The sequence below is a fragment of the Pristis pectinata genome, chromosome 33 (assembly GCF_009764475.1).
Source record: "Pristis pectinata isolate sPriPec2 chromosome 33, sPriPec2.1.pri, whole genome shotgun sequence".
Classification (NCBI taxonomy): Eukaryota; Metazoa; Chordata; class Chondrichthyes; order Rhinopristiformes; family Pristidae; genus Pristis; species Pristis pectinata.
The window spans coordinates 3,407,706-3,419,811 of NC_067437.1; the positions used below are offsets into that span (position 1 = coordinate 3,407,706).

At 43.8% G+C, this 12,106-nt stretch overlaps 1 protein-coding gene across 6 annotated transcripts in view; it reads right to left on the reverse strand.

The window, feature by feature from the left end:
• Window positions 1-158: 158 nt before the first annotated feature.
• Window positions 159-12,106, reverse strand: part of med25 (mediator complex subunit 25) — a 47,710-nt gene continuing 35,762 nt past the window's right edge. For 4 of the 6 annotated variants that reach the window (XM_052043007.1, XM_052043006.1, XM_052043005.1 and 1 more), the window contains 7 exons: window positions 11,197-11,304; window positions 10,159-10,347; window positions 8,499-8,609; window positions 6,846-6,929; window positions 4,325-4,501; window positions 2,580-2,784; window positions 171-1,604 (listed from right to left, as the gene is read on the reverse strand). In XM_052043007.1, the coding sequence (XP_051898967.1) occupies window positions 1,501-1,604; window positions 2,580-2,784; window positions 4,325-4,501; window positions 6,846-6,929; window positions 8,499-8,609; window positions 10,159-10,347; window positions 11,197-11,304 (978 nt within the window). In that variant the 3' untranslated portion in view covers window positions 171-1,500. Of the gene's footprint in view, window positions 1,605-2,579; window positions 2,785-4,324; window positions 4,502-6,845; window positions 6,930-8,498; window positions 8,610-10,158; window positions 10,348-11,196; window positions 11,305-12,106 lie in introns of all 6 variants that reach the window. The other 2 variants (XM_052043011.1, XM_052043010.1) reach the window with 2 other exon arrangements.

Below are 12,106 nucleotides of genomic sequence, written 5' to 3' on the forward strand. Positions count from 1 at the left end.
GGCTTAAATAGAACTGGGGAAAACAATTTCACTCTTATTCCGATAATAATCATTTATGGTAAAAGGTCATTTTAAAATGTGGCACTCTGAACAGTCAAAACACATTAGTCTATCTAATTATTGCCTTATTGGAATGGAGAGAGAAACCAGAATCAATACAACTTTACCACTAATGTTTATTAGTTTACCTTGTGAACTATTTGCTCAATAAACAGAAATACAGGTCCTCTTCAAACTTTTCTATAAACACAATTTAAATGTTATATAATCACCAGTTCTTCTAAAAGTGCATCGCAAAATACAAACTTTGAAATCTTGATCTCTGATTCACTGCAAGTTTTGGAGAGAATTGACCCAGATTTGACTAAGTGAAATGGCCATTGTGATAGGAAGCAAGATGCTGAAATATTGAAAATACATTTAAGGGCGTGTTCCAGCGAGTAAGGAATTGAGTTAGATTAAATATTGTGGGAGGAGATTTATTGAAGTGTGATCACAATGATCTGTGATTACAGTAAAACTCCGATAATCTGGACTTTGTTAGTGCTGGAATGGCAGATTTTCCAGACTGATGCAGGGTTGAGACCCGAAATGTCCACAATTCCTTTGCCCGCCACGTATGCTCCTTAACCCGTTGAGTTCCTCCAGCAGATTGTTTATTGGTCCAGATTCCAGCATTTGCAGTCTCTGGTGTCTCCCATCATCCATTGTGCTCAGGTCTCTCCCCGCAGACTTGGCCCTTAAACCAGCTGCCCTGTCCCAGTGTATTTCTCACTTTGGACAGCCTAGAATCTCAGTTACAACAATGCTCACCAACTAACCAGGTCCGGAACAATACTTCAGCCTTTTATGATTCATCTCAAAATTTCTAAATTGAAAGCAGGACACTGACATAATTTTTTTTCTTTCCTTAGTTCTTGTTTATTACTTACAAGTGGAGGAATTCATTGTTGTTGTGCCTTGCGATGAACTTACGTTGTCAGCAAGGCAGACCGTGGGACTGAAAGCATGATCACCAGCTGCTGCTATTGTTGAGGTTCAAGGTGCTGAGGCTGATTATAACATACTTTCAGATCTGCTGGTTCACAGAGCATTTAAGTAAATACAGCAGGTCACTTCTCAAAACAAAAACATTTAAAGAAACTGCAGTAATCAGTTTGATAAAGATAGAGCAAAAAATAATACAAATAGAATAAACTGCAGCAGAGACAGCACTCAAGACTGCAGTTGTCCTTTTAAAAGATAGGTTCATTAGAACTGGCTTGACTGACATAATCGATCCTTTAATTTTCTGAAAAAAAATCTAACTGTTATTTTAAAAAACCCACATACACAGACACAACCAGTTCCCAACCACTGTCCGCTTGTTCAAGGAAACCAGTCGAATAAGAATTCTTTTTCCTGCATGGGACCGGGAACATCTCACGACCCTACTAAAAACTGGGATTCTCTATCCCATGTCCCCAACCAATGAAAAGGCAGGTCAAACTCAGGAAGGTTTCAGATAAGGTCCATCAGAATTTCTTCCTCCAAAAGACTTGTACCTTGCTGCAGTCCAGCTTGAGGGACTGGACCTCGGGGACCTGTGCTCATCATCATTTGACCTGCAGATTTAAAGTTACAAAGAAATATTTATACAATGCAACCATGAGTTCATTTACAGCCTTGCATCCCAAGTCTAGAAAAACTAAATGGGCAATTCCAGACTAAAAATATCCCAAATCTCTAGAGTTCTAACTGCTGAATCTATACTATATAGAATTCACAAGGAGCTTTAAAGAATCTGAAGTACTTATATACTGAAGTAGTTCATACTGGTTTCCAATTTAACACAGTAGGCTTCCACAAACACATCACCTGTTTCAATGGTACTAACGGATAAATACTGGTCAGAGACCCACAGCAGCTTCCTACTGGTCTTCAAAACAGTACTGTGGATCTTTACACCCACCCAACAGGGCACATGGAGCTTGGAATTTGTGATTAAGACAGTGAGGAAAGATGGTAATGTTTCCCTCCGTATAATTGTGGAGCAGTTGCTACTTCCTTGGGACATTAGTCGTAACTTTAACCATTGGCGTAAAACTCCCTCCACTGCACTACTCCTGCTCCTCATTTCCAAGGCGATTCTACTTCAACACCACATTTATGATTTCCACACAAGACAATTTGCTCTAAATATGGCTTTCACTGCCACGTACACTGATTTCTCTTCTTACATAGGTCCTCCAATTATATACTTCTCACCCCACCATGACAGAGTTGGATTCAATGCCAAGAAAGTGTTGCCTTCATCTAAACAACTTCTAAATGATCCTTTGCAAATTCATGAATGCCCACAACCTCCCAAAGTACTTGCACCCAACTTCATTCAGTCATTTTTACTACAGAAGCCGCATCCTTAAACTTGTCTGTTTGATTGTAGATGTCGAGGACTTAAGTAGGAATGGGTTATATTCCTCATCAAGCTTGTTGCACTCTTCACAAGATCATGCCCCATGTCCACTCTCCCACCCAGTCCCAAAATCCCTCATCATTGATGGAGTATCTAGAGTCCAAAGCAGATTAAAAAGTCTTGCCTTGTAAAGGTGGTCGCTGTGCCATCTGGTTGCCCCATGGTTGCCCGGGACCTTGGTGCATTAACTGCTGTCCTTGCATCTGGAGCTGCTGTCCTTGGGCGTGATGGGGCATCTGCTGACCCATAGGCTGATGAGGCATCATCTGAGAAGCTTGTTGCTGGATGTGATGCATGGGTTGTTGAGGCTGTGGAACTCCACTCTGTGACTGGGAGAGAAACAGAATTAATAAAAACTATAAAAAACATGAAAATATTCACCTTTCAGGCACCAAGGGGAAAAGGGTAATCGAATCAAATGGACTGTTGGGGCTACAGTAACCAAGTACGCTATCCTTAGTTTGTAGAAATTACTTCAGGAACCATAGCTTCATTAGATTTTTGTGTTATTCTATGACTAGAGTTTGGAAAAAAAAAGTGAACACTTCTCCAATTTGATGTTTATAAGTGTACCTAGACTCAACTTCCTTTGCGAGGTCATTGGCACATTGGAAAGTTCCTACAGAATCCTCAGACTTCTCTTAAGAAGAAACATTTCACTAAAAACCGCCAGATATTACTGCTCGTTACTCTTCAGGTCAAAACAATTTCCTTCTGGGTAACCTTGGAGCAATAACTGCCATCCTCAACCCATTCCCTCCTACTTGACAGCAGCATAACTGGAGGCTACTTTTCCAATAATACGAAACAAAACACCTCCATGGAAATGCACCTTATATTCCGCCTGGACAGTCTCCAACCTGGCAGCATGAACATCAAATTATTTAACCTCCGGTAACCACGACCCCTCTGTGCCTTTACCCCCTTTATTTCTTTTCCTGATCCACCAGCCCCATTACCCTCTTTCTTTCCCCTTCCCCACCCTCTCCATCTACCCAATATCACACACTCATCCCACTGGTTCCCTTCCCACCCTTTATTCCAGGCTCCACCTTCCTCTCCTATCAGCTCCACCTTGGTCACTTGCATCTATCACCTCCCAGTTTCTGACATCATTCCCACTCTTCACCAACCCCCACCCCACCCCCATTCTGCCCATCACCCCCTCACTTGGATCCACCCGTCACCTGTCAGCTCTTGCTCCACCCCTTCTCTCCACCTTTTTTTACACTGCCTATCTCCCCTCTTTCTTTCAATCCAGATGGTCTCGACCAAAACGTCGACTGCCCTGGCAAACTAGCAGTCTCCGTTAGATGCTACGTGATCAGAGTAGCCCCAACAGTTCTGTCTTTGTTTGTCAGCTGAAGTTTATTAGGTCGAGCAGCATCTGTGGGGAGAAAAGGAATTGTTGGCGTTTCGGGTCGAAACCCTGCATCAGGGCTGAGGGGGTAGAGGGGAGTTAGCCAGTATAAAGAGGTGAGAGGGAGGGCATCTGTGGATGTGCCTCTACAGATGCTGCCTGTCCGAAACGTCAACAATTCCTCCCACCGCCACAGATGCTGCTCAACCTGCTGAGTTCCTCCAGCAAATTGCAGCAGCTGCAGTCTCGTCACTCTCTGCTTTTGTTTTAAATGCTAATACTTGCGTCTTCACCTTTTTAGCAACTCACACTCTGCTGCTCTTAATGGCAGAGAAATGACTATGATAAAATCTCCCTGCCACAATTAACATTCCACTGCAACAAGAAACCCACAATACAACAAGCAGTTAACAGGACGAGGGCAAACAATTGCCAAGAGCAGGTGTGTGTGTGTGTGTGTGTGTGTGTGTGTGTGTGTGTGCGCGCGCGCGCGCAGGGACAATACTCACTGTCTGCTGACTGAGGAGCAGGCTGCGAAGCTGAGGGTTCGCGCCAGGATTGGGTGGTCGAAGTAATGCACCTGTCTGCTGCGGGGCCGGAGGTTGATTCTGAGGTGGGCCGCTAGATTGCTGCTGCTGCGTCGCTGCCTGGGCTTGCTGCTGCACTCTGAGCTGCATCTGCTGCTGCTGTTCATGGAAGAGACAAGAAAACAATCAATGAAGCAAATCTACAGAGGGTAGAAGAACAGTGGCACTTTTTTGAGCTGAACAATTAGAAATAGTTTTCAGGTTGTCCTGAAACTGCAGAAGGATAGCAAGGAACACTGCCATCGGGTCTTGCCTACGCAAATGTACGCATTAGGAGTCGGAGAAGACCACTCAGACCCTCAAACCTGCTCAGCTATTTAAAGATCATGGCAGATCTGATTGTAACCTCTGCTCATCCTTTGCTTATCAGGAACCTAGCTCCCTTTGCTCAAAAATATTCAAAGACTCTGCTTTCACTGTCCTTTGAGGAAGAGAATTCCAAAAACTCACCACTCTCAGAAAACATTTCATGTCATCTATCTATTGTGGGCGACACCCCTAGTTCTAGATTCTCCCACAAGAGGAAACATCCTCTCCACATCCACCCAGTCAAGGGTACTCAGGATCAATCAAGTCACTTCTCACTCTTCTAAACTCCAGTGGATATCCCATGACAACTGTGGCCTCACCCAAGATATTGGTTTTGTCCAGTCCATTATCCTCCCTGCAACTTCAGACCAGCTCACTTTCTCAGTTTTAATGAAGGGTCTCCAACCTTAAACATTAACGGTTTCTCCTTCTGTACATGCTGCCTGACCTGCAAGGTTTTTCGAGCATTTTCTGCTCTTATTCCACCAGATACAAGCCCAGCCTTTTCTCATAAAACCACCTGCCCATTCTAGGTATTAATCTAGTAGACCGACTCTGCATCTATCATCAAGGATCCCCACCATTCAGGTCATGCCCTCTTCTTTGCTACTGCCTTTAGGCAGGAGGTACAGAAGCCTGAAGTCCCACACCACCAGGTTCAGGAACAGCTACTTTCCTACAACCAAGTTCCTGAACTGACCTCCACAGCCCTAACCCTACCTCAGCAATGGAACACTACAGACCACCTCTTGCTCTACCATGGACTTGCCTGTGCAAACCAAGACATGAGTGCAAAAAAGTATTTTCCTTCACTGATTTGTATAATTTATGTTGTGTGTGTTGTCTGAATCTATGTGCCTGGGATGCTGCTAGAAGCAAGGTTTTCATTGTACATGTACCTCACTGTATTTGTGCACATGACAATAAACTCGATTTGACTTGATCTGCTTTCAATGCAGTATGACCCTCCCTTAGGGAGACTAATACTGTACTCTAGAGGAGGACTCAACAATACCATATATTATTGAAGCATTGTATTGACCACACACCTCCTGCCTGGTTTACCTGCTAACTACAAAGCTACAAAGAGAAATACAGCTGGAGCTAATGGTGATCAACAAAGCACAATCACCAAAGACTGGATAATGACAGGTAATGACAGGACAAGGACTAGTCTCAAATAGATTTAGCTGGGCAATAAACTATTCACAGAATGCTACATTTCCTACAGCATGACAGTGACTTTACTTCAAATATACTTCAATGGCTGTAATGTTCATTTGGATAACATTCATTAAAAACAAAACAAATGGAAACTAATTTTTTCATTTCTTAACCCAGAGGGGTAATATGGTCAGTTAATTGCTGTCTGTGGGAGCCTGCTCTGGGCAATTCCATTACAGCGTTCCCTTCAGTAAATGCTTTCCAAAAATTAAAACAACTAGAATCGTTAATAAGGTGCTGTTTCAACACTTGTATTGTTCTATACAAGTAGTGTTAAGAGAAACTTTAAGCTTAATGTTCAGGAATGGTATGGCAAGCGATCTGTAAATCACTATTGGTGAATATGCAAGGCTCAGGCAACAGCTCATAACATGGAGGGAAACTAATCACAAATCAAAGCGAGACCTGCTCCACACCAAGAAAACGTTTGGAGAGTTGTGGGCACAGCTCAGTCCATCACAAAAACCAGCGTCCCCTCCATACACTTCTCGCTGCCTTGGAAAAGAAGCCAGCATAATCAAAGATCCCCCCATCCCGGACATTCTCTCTTCTTCCCCCCTCCCATCGAGAAAATGATAAAAGCTTGAGAACACGCACCACCAGGCTCAAGGACAGCTTCCATCTGGCTGTTATAAGAATCTTGAACAGACCTCCTGTATGTTAAAGACAAACTCTTAACCTCACCATCTACCTTGTTGTGGCCCTTGCACCTTATTATCCACTGGCACGGCACTTTCTCTGTAACTGTAACACTATATTCTGCATTATGTTATTGTTTTCCCTTGTACTACCTCAAGTACTTGCATCTGAAATGATCGGCATGGATAGCATGCAAGACTAAGTTTTTCACTGTTTCCCGGTACACGTGACAATAATAAGCTAATACCAAAATTGCAGTTGGAACACTCACCAGATTCTGTTGCCGTTGCTGGTCATCCATTGTTGTCACTGTATGAACCTGAGGTATTGAGGTGGTGACTGGCTGACCTGGCATCTGGATGGTGTTAGGAGGGAGGGAGGAGGTAGGGAAGAGAGAGAGTAATGGATGTTATCATTTATTTCTAATTATTAATGTCAATGATGCTTGCCAAAAGGAACAAAGACACAATTCAGCTTCCACCTGACTCTTTCTTCATTGACAGAAAAATGTTTCCAGCAAGTTCGGTCCAGGATCTGTGAATTCTGGCCTCTAAAGCACACCCCAGCTCAAATTAGATGTCTCATCTAGAAGGGCAAGGGGACAGATGAGCTAGAAATAATGCAGGAGCAATGGAGGGATCCGAGTGCTTGACTATCAACCAATACAAACAGCAAAAAGCAAACTCCTGGAGCAACTCAGGCAGCATCTGGGGAAGTAGAGGGATGGTTGATTTGTTGGGTTGAGACCCTGCCCCTGCCTTCTCAGATGCTGCTTGACCACTGTTCCTCCAGCAGTTTGCTTTGTTGCTCCAGATTTCAGCATCTGCAGTCTCTTATGTTAACTAAGACCATTATCTGTGCAGCCCTTGGAATCCGCACATCCACGCAACAAGATCATGTCCACTTTACCATTCAATCCCCATACTCCGTTGTCCAAAGATCTACCATGCTCAGCCGTGAATAGACTCCAAGACCCGTGAGGTAGAGAAACCCAAAGATCCATAACCCTGAGTGAAGAAATTTCTCTTCATAGTTCAACATCGGACTCTTAACCTGGAACTGACTCTTCATTCTTGCTTCTCCACCCTGGGAAACTGAAGCTCAACATCTCATCTGAAAAGCCTCACAATCTCCTGTTTCAAAGGGATTACCTTTCATTCAGCTCCAGTGATCACAGGCCAATGATCAACAACCTCAGCATCCCAGGAATCCTACTGATTTGAACCTACTACATAATTTCAGGCAGGACGAGGAGTTAAGTCAGCCCCAGGTTGCAGATTGCACAGTGCACGTACACGGGTATTCAATACGGAATGGGTTTAGGTGCAACACTTGCAACAGTTGACGAACCTACCGTGTTGCTTGCGGTGGTCAATGAACCTCCCATATTCAGCAGCAGACACTTGGGCAGAGTACTACAAAACTAGTTCAGTCGAAGTCACAATTCTAGTCACGTTTATGAAAGCTGGCAGGAAATGCTTGGGAAAAGAAATGACACCACCCCCAGCCGAACACCCTGAAGGCTTCTTCCTATGGGAGCTGCTCTAGTGATACTGGCCACTCTCAGTAACCCTGCACTTTGGTAGCCGTGGCATTGGTCAAATATTCTATTGTCCTTGAAAAGTCAAAAAACTGCAGATACTGGAAATGTGATACAAAAACAAAGTGATGGGAACACTCAGCAGGGCAGGCAGCATCTATGAAGAGAGAAACAGAGCTAGCATTTCACTTTGTTATTACACTTCATGGATTAAGTGCAATGAGAAATGGGCCTCATTAGCCAAGGTGTATTTTGCAGCATCAGAAATAGGGTTGAGAACAAGAAACAGATGCAGGACTAGGTCGCACAGCTCCTCCAACCTGTTACACAATTCAACCAGTTCACACTCAATCAATTTCAACATTCACCTCGAACAGCTCATACCTGCTGTTGCTGCACTCCTTGAGACACCGGCATTGACCCAGGCGGCTTCTGCATGAATGCTGGATTGGGTATCGACCCAGTTCCCATCGGCTGTGTCCCGCCAAGTTGCTGCTGAATAAAAAGATGCACAGTGACACAGAAATCGATCATCATTGCTCTACAGTCCAACTGAAGCATTCAGGGTACTATTTTGCTTCTGTCCTTAACATGTACAGAAAAGGAGAATTAGCAGCACGAGGGAAAAAGTAATTTGTCCAGTGACTGAAGAAACGCAATGGGGAAATAAAACAAAATGCTTCTACCACTTCTGAGTCTACAAGGCCACGTTGGAGTTGCAGAGTTATAACCTCATTCCCACAAAGGGCAAAATGCATCGAGCTTACATTTCTGACGAGCTATTCTGAAAGTCAATCACCAACTTGCACAAGGTAATGAATAAAATGTTAGGCCATCAGTCCACAGACGGCCTGAGATATAGGAAGAAGTTGGCCAGCATAAGTCTTTATTCCTTGGAATGTAGGAGAATGAGGGGCAACCTTATAGAAGTGTTTAAAATTATGAGAGGCACAGATAAAGTGAATGATAACAGTCTTCCCCCCAGGGTAGGGGAGTCCAAAACTAGGGGGGCATAGTTTGAGGGCGAGAGGGGAAAAGATTTAAAAGGGACCAGAAGGGCAATTTTTTCCACGCAGAGTGTGGTGAGTATATGGAATGAGCTGCCAGAGGAAGTGGTTGAAGAAGCACTTTGATAGGCAGGGCTCAGAGGGATATGAGCTGAATGCAGGAAATTGGGACTATCTGAATGGATGTGGTTGGCATGGACTGGTTGGGCTGAAGGGCCTGTATCCATGCTCTACTGCTGTGTGATGGCTCAACATTACTATGATGCTACTTAAAAACTGGGTTACAGATACATCTTTATGGCAGGGTACATTTTCCAAGATTGTTATTAGATTCAAGTGATTATATTCAAGTGATCAGATCAAATCACTTGAATATTATTCATAAATGAGCTGTATACTTATTTGAGATTGAGAGAATTTCCTGATTAATGATACAAAAATACAAACACCAGGTTTTCAGCAGAGAAGGATTGGGGATGTTCTCTGTACGGAATGGAGGAAGTTGAGAGGGGATCTCATCCCAGTACTGAAAAACCCAAGGGTCTAGACAGGGCAGGCAGAGAGGCATTGTTCCCACTGGTGAAATGGCCAAGAACCAGAGGATGAAGGTCACTGGAAAATAAACAAAAGTGGCATGAAAATGTCCCCCACAAGCCTCTCCCCAACCCCGACCCCACCCCCACCCCTCCTCCTTTTATGCAATGGTAGCTTGGATTAAGCAGTAGTGCAGGCACATTCACTTGTGGTGCTCAAAAAGAAACTGGATAAGTATTTAAATGGAACAAAAATCACAGGGCTGTGGGAAGAGGGCGGTGGTGTGGTAGGCAGCCATTTGACTTGTCAAATCTTGTGGGTAAAATGTCTCCTCTAATGTGGTAACCTTCCAGTGATTCTGTGATACGTTCTACCCAATTAAATGGATGGAAATGCACAAACGTAATTAAAATGACTCCGTCACTTCGCTCCCCCACCCAAATGCAAGGTATACAGAGCAAAAGCCACTTTATTAAATAGTAATGTCTAATGAAAGGCCTTACATTTCTCTGCTGTTCAATTTTCTGTTGCTGGGCTTTCTTGTGGTTGGTTATGACCAGTCGGATTCCATTCACAAAGCCGCTCTGGTCATTTGGAATCAGACCCATGAAGATTTTCTTCTTGGAGGAGTACAATAGCATCAAGACTCTGACCTCACATGGAGCACTGTGTGGGAAATGAACACAGCCCGCCTGCAAGAAGCACAAGGATGTAGCATTAACATTCCTAGCTGCTTGAGTAAAATAGCAAATATAACAAAGAGACCCCACCCACCCCGCACATTCTCTCTTCTCCCATCGGGCAGAAGGTACAAAAGCCTGAAAACATGTACCATCAGGCTCAAGGACAGCTTCTATCCCGTGTTATAAGACTATTGAACAGACCTCTTGTGCAATAAGATGGACTCTTGACCTCACAATCTACCTCGTCATGGCCTTGCACCTTGTCTGCCTGCACTATCTGTAACAACTGTAACTGCATGCTGTTATTGCTTTTCCCCAGTACTACCTCAATGCACTGATGTGTTGAAATGATCTGCATGGATGGCATGCAAAACAAAGTTTTTCACTGTAGCTCGGTACACGTGACAATAATAAACCGCAGTGGGACAGGTCTACAAAATACACACACAGCTTCTCAGTGGTTTCTACATTCATCATTTCTAATTCTTTGAAAAATCAACAGAAAAATATCTACAGATTCTGGAAATCTAAAATAAAGACAGAAAACGCTGGAAATAGCAGGTCAGGCCAGGAAGAGAAACAGAGTTAATGTTTCAGATTAAAGATCCTTTGCCAGAATTGTGAAGGAGACAAAAGAAGCTTGGTAAGCTACATGGAAGGTGCCTCCGATAGGGTAAAACCAGAGTGAACGTGAGATACAAGCTATACACAATCAAGCTCCAGTTTGTTCCCTCCTCCATATTACCTCCCTATATTTGGTTTAGTTCCTGCTGTCTACCAGACCAAGTGATATCCTGCACTGAGTCAATTCTAGCAGGATCACTCCAGCACTTCAGAGCAGGTCACTCAGGTACTTACAAAGCCATTCGCCATGATTCGATAAAGTCCCTTTAACGATTCCAAATCCTTGTTCGTGAACTGGAACTGGACCATTCGAGAATTCCGGAACAAATGGCCGAGAGTTGTCTGGATGTGGAGGGGCAAGAACAGCAAAATAATAAGATCAATAGGGACTATAGGTTTGTCCCCTACCCCTTTAAATGCTGCCCTCAGCAAAACCACAGCAGTTTCTTTGCAAGTCTGGGTATAGGTGCATTTATAAGCAACAACGACCTAATGAGTCGTTGATATGGGGAAGCTAGGGAATAGAAGGTATCTAGTCACGATGCTCCAGTTTGTCAGGAACTGCTTGATATATAACCAATCCTTTCCCCTGGGTACAGTAGCATAACGCTCCAGTTGCAGAGCTGCTTTCCTGAATAATTGGAGACACAAATTAAAGTCCCGTGATGGATAGGCAAACATTTAAGTCATTAGGTCTAGAGTAAAAAGCCTGTCTCAGTAACAATAACCACAGACTATCTAATGTAGCATAGTACTGCACTGGACAGGCCATTCAGCCCACGGTGTCGTGCCGATCTTGATGCCAATTTATTCTAAATGTCCTCTTCATCCATATCCCCCCATTCCCTTCATATTCATGTGTCTATCATGCCTTTAACCTCACCAAACTGCTTCCATTACCACTCCTGGTAACCCATCCCAGGCACCTACCACTACCTGTGTAAAAAAAAACTTGGCCCTCACGTCGCCTTTAAACGTCCCCCCTCTAACCTTAGAAGCACGTCCTTGTGTTTGACATTTCTACCCTGTAAAAGATTCTGACTGTCTACCCTATCTATACCTCTCATAATTTTGAAAACCTCTAGGAGGCCTCCCCTCAGCCTCCGATGCTCTAGGGAAAGCAACCCAAGTTTGTCCAACCTCT